The sequence below is a fragment of the Artemia franciscana genome, chromosome 7 (assembly GCF_032884065.1).
Source record: "Artemia franciscana chromosome 7, ASM3288406v1, whole genome shotgun sequence".
Taxonomy (NCBI): Eukaryota; Metazoa; Arthropoda; class Branchiopoda; order Anostraca; family Artemiidae; genus Artemia; species Artemia franciscana.
The window spans coordinates 55,978,129-55,995,210 of NC_088869.1; the positions used below are offsets into that span (position 1 = coordinate 55,978,129).

At 34.0% G+C, this 17,082-nt stretch overlaps 1 protein-coding gene across 1 annotated transcript in view; it reads right to left on the reverse strand.

The window, feature by feature from the left end:
- LOC136029486 (SANT and BTB domain regulator of class switch recombination-like) overlaps nt 1–17,082 on the reverse strand; it is an 84,350-nt gene that overhangs the window by 49,989 nt on the left and 17,279 nt on the right. The window contains exons 3-5 of the mRNA XM_065707915.1: nt 10,102–10,232; nt 6,357–6,624; nt 2,523–2,783 (exon numbers count right to left, since the gene is read on the reverse strand). Of these exons, the coding sequence (XP_065563987.1) occupies nt 2,523–2,783; nt 6,357–6,624; nt 10,102–10,232 (660 nt within the window). The remainder of the gene's footprint in view (nt 1–2,522; nt 2,784–6,356; nt 6,625–10,101; nt 10,233–17,082) is intronic.

Consider the following 17,082-nt stretch of genomic DNA (forward strand, 5'->3'; position numbering starts at 1 on the left):
GCCGGGGGGCACGGGGGGATATATAAATGGCGACGGGGACACAGGGAATGCTCGATTAGCAATCACCATCAACTAAACTCAAGGACAATCATTAGAATCATGAGGTATAACTAAAAAACTAAAAAAAGGTAAAAAACTAAAAACTAAAAAAAAGACCAATTCAAAAACGAATGTATATACAGACCGGGACACAAATGACGACCGGGACACCGGGACACAAGGAATATAAATGACGACCGGGACACTCAAAGAGAAATTACAGACTGGGACACCGGGACAGAAATAACGACCGGGACACAGGGAATATAAATGACGACCACATTATATTCCCTATAGGGATACAGGGACACAACTACAACGGGGACGCCGGGGGGCACAGGGGGATATATAAATGACGACGGCGACACAGGGAATGGTCGATTAGCAATTACCATCAACAAAGTTTAAGGGCAATCATTAGAATCATGAGGTATAGATCTGAAGATCTGAATACAGATTGTTTTCCCATGCACAATTATATGTTGCATGTTCAAGCGCGCAAAGCGCCCCCACCAACTAGGTGTTGGGGTGACGCGAAGCGCCACCCCAACACCTAGCCTATATATATATATATATATATATATATATATATATATATATATATATATATATATATATATATATATATATATAACCCTTCACCCCCAATCCATAGTGTCACTAGAAAAGGACACTTGCTTTTAGCATATTTTATGAAATGTGTCATTATTCGAATTTTCAGGATCATCTTTTCTATATGTCGAGACCGGTAGGGATATAGGAGACAGAGCACTTTTTTGATAGTCGACGGTATTATCTAGACTATTGTTTACTCAGAAACTTTGTAATAGACAAAAAAAGAGCTACCTCAGCTATCGCCATGATTTGGTCACATCTCACTCCAATGGAATATAGTTTTTGTGAAATAAACATTATTATTGACAAAAATTGTGTTACTAAGTCATGTGATATTTCATTCGAGTAAGCATAAAAGTTAGTGAATATCAGATTTTCCATTTTTATGGTCTGACTAAAAATTATCATGCTACTTAAACTTTTTGGAAAAATGTCTTTGTGATCTATTCCAAAAATTTTAATTGAGCTCAAAATGCCACAAAACCAAGCGAAACTAAAAGGAGACACACATTTAGGATTTGCTCAGAAACTTCTCAGCAATTTTTTTTCTAAAAAACATTTTAGAAAAAAAAAATTCTAAATGTCTTTGTGATCTATTCCAAAAATTTTAATTGAGCTCAAAATCCAACAAAACCAAGCGAAACTAAAAGGATACACACATTTAGGATTTGCTCAGAAACTTCTCAGCAATTTTTTTTCTAAAAAACATCTGGATTATTACCAAATTAGTGAACTGGTACGACTTCATATGAAGTTTAATTTTTCTCCCTTTGCAAATAACTATATTGATTGATTTAAAATGCTGAGGAGCAGCATTCACCAAAGTATAATCAGAGGCTTAGGCCAGTTTTTGAAGACAAAGGTTTGGTTGAGTGTCGATCAATTCAATTTTTAATTCAGTTTTTTTATTTACTAACAGAAACTTAACAACTAAATTGTTAAAATTATAACTAAAATTACTAATAACTAATAACCCCAAAAAGATTTTGTTTTTTCAAACAAATAATTAATCAAACCAACAGAAAGAAAATTAAATAAAATAAATAAAAAAAGTAAGTCAAATAACCAAAATAAAAACTATAACCAATATTCTAGGTTCTATTATTATCAAGGGTAAGCCTAGTGGGTATGTTGATTCCTTATGTATTTTAGTAAATAATGTTTTAAATTGAATGACTAATTATTAAATGATATTCTATTACCTATTCGACAATCCTCAAAATTTAAGCACACAAGAGAAGATATTTTTTTTCTAAAGATTATTATCACAAACGTGGTCAAATGCAAATTTCGGAGTAAAAAAAAACAAACAGGATAAAAACATCAAACATGTCGGAAAGTAACCGTTTACTTAAAACTGAATAATATGAATTAATTGTCCCTTGTATAAAGCCAAAATTTTGTCAGTTTCATAAAAAAATAAAATATATACAAAATAAAAATAAAATGTTACAATAAAATTTCATAATAAAAACAAAATATTTCCTTTTACTACCAAACTGTATGATCAGAAAGCTACAACAGCATTTTTAAGACCTGCAAACAAGATTAACGTATTTTCAATTCTGTCCTCTGCAAATGGGCATCAAAAGCAGTAATTCCTCAATCTCAACATTTCGGGATTTTTTTACTCCAGGGCGTATTTATATTAATTCGAAACATAAAAGAGTAAGTAGTACTAATAAAAAAAAGGGTAGCCTAATCTAAAAATACGTCCCAACTTCATAAACGATTGAAAAATAAATGTAGTTTTTTAATAAATTGCTCGATTCTTAATGTTTTTATGCTTGGCTTCTTGATATTCAATAGAATAGCTAAATTTAAAATTCCATGCGTGCAGTGTGGTCACTACTTAAGTAGTGTTTTACCTTGAATGTCGATAAACAATTTTTCCCGACTGCAGAGCAGTGAACTTTCCCAAAGTACATGGAACATAAAGACAGCATTCACGGGTCAGGATTAAACTACATGAAGTACATCGAAAGAGAGTATTTGCTGAGATGTATATTGCATGATTGCTTTTCATAGTCCCAGTAGCAAGATTCAAAGCGAGATGAGAGAAAAGACGAGATTGGATGCTTTGACGCTCAATTTTCAAAATTTCTTCAGTTGTAAACATATCAGCGAATCTAAAAGTTAAGAACGATGGAATTTTCAAAAGTTCAATCGAGATCTGAACTTCTTGCCAATAATTCTTTTGTAAGAAATGAGGAGGGGTGTTTAACCTGTTAAAAAAAAATTGTTTCAAGGTTTTTTAAATTAAAAAAGAAACAGAATTTGTTTGACAATTAGGCAATCTGCGACGAACATCTAAATAGCGAAATATCCAATTTTCGTCTCTTAGGGGGAAATGTTCATGCATAGAAACTCTGTGGGCAACAAGTTTTGTTCGAAAATGGTGTGAAAAAAAAGGTATAACATGGAAAACTATAAAACTGACATTTTGTTTTAGGTGGGTCAACAGGCCCGTCACCTCTTCCTCTCTCTTCCGTGGGAGACATGACTGCTCCTACTTCCATAGGATGTATTAGCATCTGATTTATTATAAAACTAGTTAAGCTTTAGTGAAACTATTTTAAAGCTGAATAAAATCAAATTCATTTTTACCTAACGAGGATTTACAAAGGAAACCGTAGGAATTTGAAAAGATAACAGCGATCAAAGCGGTTGCCTTAAGTATTGCTGTAGGCGTCACTCTATGTGCATGTGATAAGCCTATTATTCAATAAGAAAAAGTGAAGCATGTAAGCCCTGGAACGCGAGCCTAATGTATGGACTGCTTGGTCATGATTGTCTGCTTAAAAGCCTTTGCATCCAATCCAAAGGTTTTTCACTTTTATTATACACTTGGTATCTGAGACTGAAATTTTGACGTATAAAAACAAGGAAGGAAATAATAAATGAAAAGACAAAAATTAAAAAAGACGAAAATTGCTTGTGAGAGGTTTCGGGCTAGAATCTTGGGTTTAATTTTAGCTAATTAAAATTTCAAATTCTAAAAATTTTAATAGAATTTGATTTCCATTTAAGGTAAGATTTTAGTTTTGATTTACGGAAAAGTTTAAAATTGTAACGACCAAATGTCACAAAAATATCAGTGGATATTCAGACAAAATATAGCCTATTGCTGAGCTAAGAAGAAATAAGACACCTTTACATTTGTCATTCCTAAACAATTTTCTTGAATAATGCATAGCAATTTCTAAAATAGTGCTGAAATTATTGACGCATTTTATAGCTTATTTTCGTACTTCAAAAATATTTCTCCAAAAAAAATTATCTATTGGTTGAGTTAAATGTTTGTTAGCAAAACATCACTGTGTGGTTGCCTACCCTACTCTGTTTGAAAATTCCTCCGATAAGAATCAAGCAATGGAGACTGCAGATATTATTAAAACTGCATTCTAGGATATATAACACAATAGATGGCGTGAATTTCAATAATAATACTTTCTAAAGTGATCTTATATTTGTATGTGTGTATGTACTTATTGATAACCCATCGTTCAAAAAGTGAAATGATGGAGTGCAATTAAAACAAAAAAAAAGAAAAAAATTAAAGAGAATCAACACTCAAAAACAACAACAAACATTAGTTCTAAACATTAAAAATGACATTTTGCCACTCATAGCCCTTTACTTACTGGTCATTTGAGCGTTAAGCTCACATAGCTTAGCGCATGGATCAGACAAACTATATTTCTCGTGAGGTACACGTTACAAGATCATGGAGGACTCGCAGTAGAAACTTAGCATACCACAAAAATACTCGCTTCATTTTAAGACCATCAGTTTGACTGAATATTCGGCAAAATGGCACTAAATTGAAAATATTTGGCATGACTACACTATCATAAACCTTTACAAGAAGGGCTCAATTTAAACTGAATTTTGAACTAATTATCGTGCCATAAGAACGACGGATTTGGCTCTCCATATTATCTAACATTAATAATTTAGTTTTCTGAATATTTTTACCAATTGGGAGACTAAGATAAGTCAACTTATCGCAAGGCTTAACTTCAAAACGATTCAAATCTATAGTAACATCACCTTTAGTTGCACCTAACTCATAGAAAATCAAAATTTTACATTTTGTTGCACTTAGGGATAAACCAATTTCACCGTAATTTTCGGAAATTTCACGAAACAAATTTGCATATGATAATAAAACAAAGTATCGATAAATCGATACCTTTGTAAATGCAAGAGGAGGAGACTTGACAATAAGCCGGCAGCGTTGCGTTACTAAATGTATTTATAATTTGGCACTGATCTACAAGAAAATGAAAATAATAAAGCTATTCTACATTCCAATGTTTCAGTAATCTTGAAATGTTACTTGCTTTGAATAGAACGGTAAAGTTTAAACTAAAATACTATGAAAGGACCATCAGATTGGTCTGGGATTGGTAGCCCTGACAAGTCACTAGGGAATCTTGGGTTACACTCCCAACCCAGTAGCGAGTTTTTCAGACCTATTTTTTTTTTTTTTTTTTTTTTATTAAACTTCTATTTCAAACTTCCTTTTTAATTTTATTTTTAATTTTTATGTTCTTTTTATTTTGATAAGGGTAATGGGAGGAGTGGGGATGTTGAAAGGCATATAGGCTCACTCCATTCCTCCAATTATATAGATTGAAGCTACGCGCATGATTCCACTTTAAAATTATTCTTGATTTCTGCAAAAAATTAAATTCTAGAAAAAAAAATGGTTGAGAGATTACATGGAAATTGCAGAGGCTCAAAATCCCCTTTTTACTACAGAGGGGTAATGTACGACAGGGTAGGGGGGAAATGCCTCTCCCAGACCCTAGTTTGCCCCTCCCCCAGATGGAATTTGGTGTCTTTAAAAGTATTGTAAAACTTAAATACTCTTATATAATTCAAGCATCCATAGAAAGAGATCAGTTTTCTTTAGTATACCTATTGTATGGCTCCTTTTTATTTTTCACATGGTGGTTTTCACTTGACTTGACCCATATTGGCTCGTAAATCTTAATAATTGAAGAGAAGATCGTGAAAATGAGGCCCTATACTATAGAGAGGATGAAGTCCCCTCAGGACTGTCTTGTAACAAGAATAACATTCTCAATAGCAAAAAAAAATTATTTTGCAAACTCAGGCACATGCAGCCCCTAAGGGCTTTCTGACCCCTACTGTTCATAGTCTATTTTCATCCTCAAGACATTCTACGCAAAAAACCTAAGAAATGCTTCTCTTTTTTTGCTTTTACTTCAAAAATTACGCAGTTTTTTCCCTCTGAATTCGGTTTTTTTTTGTTTTATGACAATAATGTTGGTTGACGATAAGCAGAATTATTCACAAGGCCAAACCCGACAAAAAGGCGAACTTTGAAGGGTAAGATGGAAGTAGGGAATTCCCCTTCCTCCCTCCTTGTATTGGGATATACAATTTCTGGTTATGTATCAGCTAAATCATATTTTTCATAGTTTAAAATCTCATAGTTTAAATTTCGATACTTTTACATCTTTTCCTGTAATTTCTTATATTTAATATGAATTTGCCTATTTCTGTGTATTCACATGGTTGCTCCGTCTGAAATGTCAGACTTCCTGTGAGTTTTATTTCTCAAAACTAATTGTAATAACGGGGTAAAATATTTCTTTTTACAGGGTTTTTCCTCATACGATATCTCTTTTAAGCAGTTATAATGTTTGACAATTAAAAGGAAAACATACCTCTGAAAAAGCTCATCACTGACACATCCAAAGCTCTGAGTGGTTGCAAGGACTTCATGAATATTTACATGGCAATAGTTGAGACACAGTTGAACTAATTTCTCCATTTCTAAAAATGAAGCCGATACCATAATTGGCACCACATTTGTTGGCTCTAATCCAGGTGTCTCTAGTGATCTGTACTGCTGCGACTCAATCCAACGTATCAGCCAATCGAATACATTTACGTCACAATGCACTTTTATATCAACATCCGAGAGATCTTGACCTAGTGAGGCAAGATAGGACAGATTCAAATTTGAAAATACTTTCTTTCTAAATTATGCCATTTAGAAAGTATTATCATACATTTAACATGTAGAGCGCAAGAGTAATCTAGAGGTTTATTGTCTGATGTAAACTTAATACAAAGCGCTAGGTTTGCACTGTTGCAATTTATTGGTCCTTTTCCATACTTTACTCTTTGGTGATACTACGGCACTTTTGATCCAAAACATTTAATTTTCTTAAATAACTATAATGTTTAGATAAAAAAAAATTCAATTAAAAAAAAAAAAATCACCAAAGCTGCGGATTATCACACTTAAAGCTTGCTCTCTTCTTTTCAAAAAACACATTCACTCTTTTTCACGTCAGGCAGGATTTAAAGTCTTGCAAGACCTAATGCTGGGAATCCACAAGACTGGTTGCCCAAATGATGCTGGTTTTTCAGATCTACTTTTAAATTTCAGTATAAACCAAGAGATTTGACCAGGAATCGAATGGTACTATAACAAGGTCGCAAAGTTTGATCTTTGGAGGGTTTTTAAGGGGTTCAAATCCCCGTAAAAACTGGAGTTTAGGGTCTTCCTCTGGATAATTCTGAAAATTTGCTACCCTCTCATCATTTTTAGGTTATTTCTACAGTTGCAAAGCTTACACAAATCTCTACATTTTTATAACGGTCTTAATAAAACATTTTTGTGAATGAATTTATCCTCAACTAGGCTTATTTTAAAGCAGAGCCGGAATTAGGTTTTTTTCTCGGGGGGGGGCAAATTTAGAATTTGTTCCCCCCTGCTCCACCATCAATACCGCAAATGTTACAACTTTTGCCCATAAATATTATGATTTTTGCTTCTTTTGCAATCGCCTTGGCGGGCCACTTTGGGCACTTGCCAACTTTCGCCACCACCTAGATCCCGCCCTGCTTCAAATTCCACATTTGCATAAATGTAATGTCTATTAGTACAGTATTTGCTTTGTAAGGTTCTTTATTCCTATTACTATGGGTTTAATGGCAAAACATATGAAAATGAGACCAATGGCCAACCAGATCTTTATAATATAGTTTAGATGTCAATATACACTGAGAGTTTGATAAAGTGCCCATCGAAATCACGGTTTAACTTTTCAAAAAAATGAATAATGTATTATAGTAGATTATAAATTAGAAACTCTGATCTTTTTATCTTAAAAGATGAGCAAATGAACCAGAATTTTCTTTTGCTTCTATGGTCCCAATGTAGTCTACCAGTCAGTTTGGCCTAAAAACTAAAGCAAAAATTTTTGGCTCAGACTGCATCATTTAGTACATAGGCTATACAACGCAGGGTCTTCTAAAATCGTTCAATAATATAAGATATGATTGTTTAGGCATGCATCAGATAAACTTGCAACATTTTAAGCCTTCGAAAATTTCGAAAAACATAACTAAATTCTCTGTAAAGAAAATAAAAAGCAATCGTGGGTATCTTTCATGACCGTTCGCAAATTGCAACTAACTGTCACTGACGTTTCAACTCAACTTTTATTTTATTTATTAGTTTTCTCAGCCTTTCACGCATCTATATAGAGAGGTAAAAGAGACTTTTTGAAGATAAGGAGCTACTTTTAAGAAAAAAAAACAATTCACTGCGTTAATTTCGTTGTTTCGTCTGGGTTAATTATAAACTTTTAGTTTCACCTTTGCTTCTTATTCCTTTGTTGAGTACCAGTCCTTAAACTACCAAGGAAATCAAAACAAGGACATTGTTACCATCTGGATCCATTTCAGGTCTATTCATACGTGAAAACCTCAGTTTTCCAAGCTTTTTATTTTGTTTGATTCAAAATCATAATTTTTCAGGTAATACCACTATCTTGTTAGTGTTGGCATGATGAACCGTAAAATTCACCATTTAACAGGGCTTTGCGTCCAGAAAAATTCCAACAATACCAATCTATTGATCCGCAATGACGACAACAACTTCAAAGTAAAGCTGTAGTTTCTTGAGCTGTTTGCTTCTTAGCTTTGGTGCTTGGTGTTGTTCTTAATTTTTTTTTTTTTTTGCAACTACTAAAACTACACACGGAGGACTTTTTCTTAAAAGTTGAATTTCCAGTTTTCCCACTTTTTAAAAACATCTAAGGTTTTGAAAATATTCATTTAATCAACTCCAACAAGTAGCTTTAACTTCACATATTTTTCGTGAAGGCTTATTTTCTTCTTTTCGATTGAAGTTTTTTTGTTGTTTAAAACTTTGATTGCTCCCAAGGAAGGTTCAAAGTGGCTCAGGTGTGTGTTAAATTTATCCGCTGGTCTGACCTTGTCTAAAGACTCTCTAAAATATATCACAACAACAAAGTAAAACGGGCTTGTGTAAAAACAGTAAAAAGCCTTCGGCTTTTTTTTTTAACTAAATATATATAATTTAATTTGTATATTATTTATATTATAATAGTGGCATAATATTAATTTAGGAAACTAAAGTGTCACTTACTATTTTCTCTAATATTTTAATCCTTTATTCTACCATTAGTGGTCAAACAGAACTTGTTTTGGGTGTGGGAGACCAGGCATTAATCCTATCGAAGGTCAAAAAACTACAAACAGATTCAAAACGATAATTTCTACTACTAAATTTTAGAGACTTGTCTATTGAAACCCATATATGTATGGATATGTGTAGGTATGTATATGTGTGCATATATATATATATATATATATATATATATATATATATATATATATATATATATATATATATATATATATATATATATATATATACGACACATCTCTATTCTTCCTCTATGCTCTCCTTAAAGTACCTGATAGTTTTGTTTAGCCTAGATCAAGTACTTTCTTTTGAAATATTACCGATATTTTTGGCCGGGAAGTGATTGTCTACCATTAGTTGGATTGTCCAAAGGGCGAGTGTTTACCCTACCATGTAATTACCCATTAAAAGATTGGATCAACTTAACCGCAATGAGACAAATAAATTTCTAGGAAGCAATTCGGCCAATTAAATTCAGCACATTCTGATGCTAGATGTTCTTTCCTCTGCTTACATTTGTGCATGCCTCCCTACCCAGGATACACTTTTATTTAATCCTGTTGAAAAATATAAAGAACTTGCAGAAAAGAAAAAAATCATGTTAATTTAGCGAAAAATTCAAAATTATGTGATTCACAGTTTGACTCTAATATTTGTTGGTCCAGTTTTTAAGACTGAGAATTCCGGCACCATTCTTGGAGGCTTATGTTCCAAAATAATAAGACTTGTATGTTCCATTTTTTAAGTTATTGTGAGACTCGTTTACCCTGTCTTCTACCCTGGTCCTTTCTCTGGTAATTCAACCGAATCGTTTAAAAATCCGTTACTACTTCCATTCCGAGGTAACATTTTGTATAAAAAACCTACATTCTCTAAATTCTCTAATGGCCTGAATTCCTTATTAATTTTTCCTTTTTTTCAAAATAATTTCAAGTTTTAATTACCTTTGATAGCTTTTGAAAAATAAGGCATTTCTTTGAGGAGTGACCACGATCGGCATTGGAAATTCTTGGACAGGTTTTTGCCGTCGTCTCTGCATTGAATAGTAACTTCAATATCATAAGTCGTTAGACTTCTGGAATCAGAAAACGAAAATATTTATAATAAAAACATAATATAATCATTAATTAATTGAATATGTTAATATATTACTTAATCTTAATACATTAAACTTAGAAGTACCAGGGGAAAGAGCTTCGCTCGGTGAAGCAAATTTTTGACATTAAAATGGTGTCCGGGGTATCTTCCCCCTGCAAAGCTCCCCCTTGGAAGATCCCACTGGAAATGATTACACTCATGCCTTCAAGGGATGAAAATCCCACAAGCTTATTTTGTTTATCCATACCGCTAAAAAAAAATACAACTAAAAAAAAAAAAAAATAAAATCTGTCCGACAAGACGTGAAGTCGTAAGCACCCATTCTGCACCTGAGCGTCCATATGATATTTTCCGGGTATCAGATTAGGGTGGAGCTGATACCCGGAGCCGTGTACGTCAAATCAGCCACCACTCTGATTTGCCAGCCGGCACATATCGATAAAGTACAGTATTATTAGCAAATTGACAGGACATTCTTCTCTTTGGATACAACTGATCCGGGTCCCCGTCCTTTTCTTGACCTCGGGCGCCGCCGAAACCGAGTAGTATTTACTGTGTCCTATCCTAATCTTCTAGCTAGAACCATCTGTCCATTCCTCGACTTTATGAATTGTATAAAAATTCCTTTCCTTCTAAGGTTGACAGTGGAACCCACAAAAAAAAATTCATGGTAAAAATCAGTCAGAATCAAAGCATAATGGATGCAAAAACCATACCTAGGGGAGCCATCCACCTGATTGTATTAAAAACTGACCAAGGCACAGAAAAATCCGTTGAGGAGGAGTACGAGGTGGGAAAAAGAAGTTCTCTTGTAGTACCGCTTATGAGAGAAGTTCTTTTGTAGTACCGCTTATGAGGTTCAATTCTTTCTTGCTGCAAGCGAGTTATGGGTGACCCTTCCCTTTCCTCTGAGGGTCGAATGTTGCATGATCAAGCATGTTTGATACTGGTGGGTGGGACCCTCCAAAATATTTGGAGAATGAATCTTAAACACCTGGACATACTGAAGAAGTCCCTTCTATAAATGGAACAAAAACAATAGCCGGACGAAAGAACAGGCTTTGCGGAGGTCGAGGAAATCATCTCAATCAGGATGATGGTTAGTATCGGTTAAAGTTCGATAGAAAAAGACATCCATTTCATTACACATACATTGTAATTGTATGATATATCTTGCGTAAAATTGCTCTCTTTTAAGACATTTTGTTCATTAGAGTGAAAGGGGATTCGATCAGATTCCTTGGTTGGGAAGGGAAAACGACACAGGGAAGGAGGTGGTGACAAATGACACTAAACTAGGATGCCTGGTCTTTGTACCAGGAGATGGACATCCGATGAAAACTTTTGTGTGCAGGACACCTTCTTTAAGCCCCCAAAAAGGCTAGTTAACCTTACGGTCGCCAGTTTCAGTTCCTTGAGAAGTTCAGTTCAGTTCACTTAATTACAAAATTACATAGCACAAAATTATATTACTTACAAATAATTAATTACGAATTACAAACTACAAAATTATGAAACTTAAACAAAGTTGTTCTGCGGATAATTTTGTATTTTCAGCGCAAATTGTCAAGCCGGTGATTCAACTGATTATTCAGATTGTAGAGGTATTTCTTTGCTTTCAGTTTTTAGTAGAATTTTGGAAAAATTGGAAATAGTCGACTACAAAAATATTTATTTGATAATAAGATATTACACACTTCTCAATATGGATGTATAAGGGGAAAGTCAACTGAACTGGCAGTTCATGAACTTTTATTGAATATAAATGATTTATTAGATGGTGATCAACATACTTTGGCAATTTCCCTTGATGTCGATAAGGCGTTTAACACTGTAAATCATTATTTGCTTCTTACTAAACTTAAGTCTTACGGATTTTCAACACAAACCGTTAATTTTTTTGCATCTTGTCTTTCTGGGAGACGACTAGAATGTATTGATAAATCCCGTGGTCTTCGTTCAGATACTTTCCAGATTAATTACGGAATACCTCAGGGCTCCGTCCTGGGGCCTGTTTTATTTCTTCTTTTTATATGTGATTTACGGGATGTTTTGCCTCCTTGTAAAATTATTATGTTTGCTGATGATGTAGTAATTTTTTCCTCTCACCGTGACTTAGCAGTTCTTTTCCATAACCTTGAATGCACGTTACAAGCTGTATCTTTTTGGTACTCAAGGAATTTACTAGCTCTTAATGAGAAAAAAAAAATACAAATATATGTTTTTTTCGCGAACTGTAGCAGTCATTTCAGATAGCTTCTCTCTTTTGTTGAATGGTGTTGAATTAAAAAGGGTTGGTCAGCTTAAATACCTTAGTGTTATTTAAGATGAAAATTTGTCGTTTCATAAACATGTAAAAACACTATCGTTAAAAATTTCCCAAAATATTGGTATTCTTTCATGTCTTTTCTTTCCTAAAAATATTCTAAAATCAATTTATTATTCTATTGTCCACCCATATTCTCTTTATTGTATTTCTGTTTGGGCTTCTACCTTTCCATCTGTATTTATATCTCTCCAAATACTCCAGAATAAAGCAATGAGAATTCTTTTTTAATGTTGAGCATAGGTCTTCAGTTAGACACTTATATGGGACTTCAGGAATATATTCTTTGGATCAACTTCATACAATTCCTATGTCTAATATTTGTCACGATTATTTATACAATAGTTTACCTTCGAATTTCTCTGGTATTTTTTCAACTAATTCCCAATATCATAATTATCCAACCACTCATCGTTCAGATTTTTCGTGTGAATTTCGTCCTACGTCAAGAGCGGGTTTTCAATATCCGTCATACTGTGTCAAAAATTTGGAACTCAGTTCCTGTATCAGTGCGAGGATGTAGCAATAAGCGACAGTTTTTAAAATTATTTTAAAAAAATTCAACGACGCAGTGATAAAAATAATTTTTTCAAAATTGAAGAACTTACTATTTATTAAAAAATTGCAAAACATAATCGCAAAGTTAAAATTTGCCAAAATTATTGGATGCGAGAATTAAAGCTATGACGGTTTTCAAATATTTAAACAAATAATTAGGTGATTTATGTTTAATGAATTGCGGGGAATTATTGTTATTATGTTTTTTTCTTTTTTTGTATATTTAAGTTGATGCTGTAGGTTGTATTTGCTTTGGCTTGGTTTATTTTTGTTTTTATTTTGTCAGTGCACCAGCTTTTTTTTATGACCTCTTAATGTTTATTTTCGTAGTGTAACATTGTAATATTGTCAGTGCTACCAGTAAAGTATGCCAAAAGGGATGTGCACTGGTTTGTCATATCTATTTACGTAATTGTTGCAAATAAAAAAATTATCTATCTATCTATCTAATCAATCCAAGTGGTCACCAAAAAACTATATGAAAGCATTTGGAAGGAGAAGAAAGTATAACCAAGTCTCAAGTCAAGAGATATGGGAGAATTAATAGCTTAGCCACTGACTTTGAACTAGGTGGTGAAACTGAGAAGCGTAGTTTCTGGCCCAGTTGGGACAAGGGGACATCTGCTTCTCAAACAAGTTTAAAAAAGGACAGCGAAGCCATCTTTTACAAACGAAGTTACGACTTTTACCTCGGATCCCCTTGGGGGGGGGCAGTGAGTGCTGGCAGGTGACATTCTTGGACCCTTGAATCACGAAATTCATTTTCTATGTGTGTCAAAAGAATAAAAATCAAAAACACAACATAAAAAAAACAATTTGGTTCACCTGCGATGAAGCACTGACCGTAGAATATGACAATTTACCTAACAACACAGGTAAAATCAAGAAAGACCCAGATACGGAGGTGAAAAGACTTGCTTTTCAGTCAAGCAGCCCCGATCGAGAAAGGTGTGGAAATAAATAGTTAATGGACTTCTGGGTTAAATGACAGAAGAAAAACGGAGCAAAGGCTAAAGAAAATTCTAATCCGACTAATTGACCCAGGAAATTGGCAGGCATATTTGGAAGGTCTACAACTCCTTAAAAAAAGAAATAAGGAGAGTAACAAGAATTTAATAAAGGAATTTCCGTGAAAACATAGAGTCAGAAGAAGTTAGTATCAAGCTACAGAGGACCAAAAACAGGAGACCCGGGTCCACTTAGACAGTGTCTGGAAGGAAACTTGTACTCCCACAGTAAACTCAGAAGAAACCCTAGACCGTAAACCTAGTAGTTATTAACCCTAATCCAAGGTATCTCAGGTTTTAAGGGTTGATCGAATCAAAAATCTATGGGTGACTTCCAGCCTTTTCAAGGCTCAGGTGCTCAAAGGATTTATCTCATCAGGCTCCAGAAAGAATGCAAAAGTTGAAACACATTGAATTGCCACTCCAAGAGAAGCCTTACTTTAGGCTGCATCCGCAAGATATGGCTAAAAGTAAGAGGTGTTTTTATACCTAAACTTGGGAAAGATGATAATTCGTCTTTGGGGGATGATAATCCCTCATAAGCAATTCTGAGACCAAAAATTTTGCGTTCAAAAAATAAATGGGTTTTAAAAGAAGATATTCTACATAAATAGTCATACACCAACGGGTATGGTGCATAAAGCAGGCACTGGGAACTAAGACATATGCTTTAGGCATATTTCTAAACATAAAAGGGGTTTTTGATAACGTCAGTTTCTAACCCATAGAAATACCCATTGAAGAAGAGAAAATAGACAAAGCTATACAAAAAATGGAGCTCCCATACACTCCAAAACCAAAACTCATGTCATCGAAAGTTAAGGTAAAGGGAGTAAAAAGGTCAAAAGCTGTTGTAAAAGGTTGTCTTCAAGGAAAGTAAGTTCTCTGCTCTGTACATGAGTAAACCAATTATAAATTATTTTAATCAATTAGATCGTTACTATGGGTGCTCTCAGGCATACACCAATGATCTAGTATCTCGAAGGAGGTAGATATCTGAGACCCTGCTTGAATTACGACAGCCATTACTCAACACTATTCAGGTATGGGCACAAAAGCATAGCTGCGTTTTGTTCCTGAAAAGAATTAAGCGACGGTGTAGAAAATTTTCTAGAGGTAGAAGCAATAATAAGTGTTGTCAGGTCAAAGATTGTTGATCAAAGTACACAGAGACAGAATGTAAAAATAAAAATTCACACCGATACCTATGTCTCAACACTGCTTAAGTGCTGGGACCTGTAGGTGCTCAAAAATAATAGTGTTCCGTTGGTAAAACTTGTAGCGAAATTTTAGATTGTAATAAAAGCTAGAATGAAAAGAAGCTGGATATTGTTCTGCTTTACTAAAACAGAGCAATAATCTGTTATAAAGGTAGATCGCAAGACCAAGTAAAATGGGGAGCTGGAGCAGGGGTTTATCATAATACCCCGATTTATCACTTAAGTAAATTTGTAAAGGGTATTCCATGCTGACATGAATGGACAAGAACAAGTATCCAAAATAACGGAACAATTCTAAGTACAGGTAGGGACACATGCATCTTTCCTTAAAAAAAAAATATGCCTTGAGGCTCTTGAGAATATTAAAAGTAGGGAAAAAGCAATTCTGGGTGCTAAGAACCAAATGGCAATCAAATTGCAACTGTGTGGGCCCCCAGACGGTCTGGGATCACAGGTAATGAATCGGCAGATAAACCGGTTAAAGCTAAGGCATCAATGACTTCTTATTGACCACAACCTTTAATTCCTATCTCTTGAATTTGTTAGAAAGCAGCTATAAAGAAATAGACCCTTGAGAGGATGGACAAAAATCAACATAGAAAGGTTGTATGACTGTGAAGAAACAAAGCAAGTAATTCAAAATTTTGACCCCATGCAGACTAAACGTTTCCTTCTACTTAAAGGTTTGAAATACGAATGGTTATTGGAGCCATTACGGGAGTTGGGAACTTTAAGAATCACCTTACAACAACTAGAATAGCTGATTCCATAGTTTACAAAAAATATCAGATGACTGTGGAAATAAGAAAACATCTAGTAGGAGAATGTTTGGTTGGTACTGGGCTCAAGATAATTCATAAAATAAATATTATGCTAGGGGTCATAATTGTGCAGGGTAAACTCCAACATCTGTCAAGGTCGGTATTGGCCAGAATCAGTTAACTTCGAACTTCAAATTTAGTCCCAAATTCTAAAAAAAATAAATTTATTTAATAATGTCACTTTTCTACTCCATTTTCTGTAAGTTGTTGTAAACTCGTAGCTAAATTTCATTTAAAATCAGACCAATAAATGAAAATGCAGATTGAATATCTGAAAAAATGAACAATTACCATAAAAATGCATACAAACTTAGCCCACGTTTGGGACAAAATCGAAATCAAGCTTGTTTAACACCATAATACGACTTAACTTGTTTTTGCACCTTATAACTGGATAGAGATGAAGCTTAAAAACAAATAAAATACTCCTTCACCAATTAGACAAAATATTTGTCCAAAAATAGCTCAAACAAATTGACTCGTAATAATTCTCAAAATCTGTACACTTCCGTAAGCTAGTCTGTAGAGGAAATCGTTTTAAACATTATCCTCCCCCAAAAGCCCAAAAGTGCAAAGGCCGGAAATAGTCACCATTTCTTAGTAGCTTTTTCCTATTAAACAATTTTCAAATACGGATCTTAACTGTTATTTAAACTTTCGCAATAGACTGTGGTCCCTTCTACACTAGGTGGCAATATCTAAATCTAACACAAAGACTAATTGTAAAAATAAAGAGATATATTTTTAACAAAAGCTTCCACTATTAGGCGTAATTTATTTTAAATTTTCTGCGCCCGGGTCAAGTACCCCCTCTTTCCCTCCCCTAGAGTCACCTCTTATCTACCCTCGTCCTACAAAAACATTATGCGCCAGCTAAAATAATGGATATATTCAA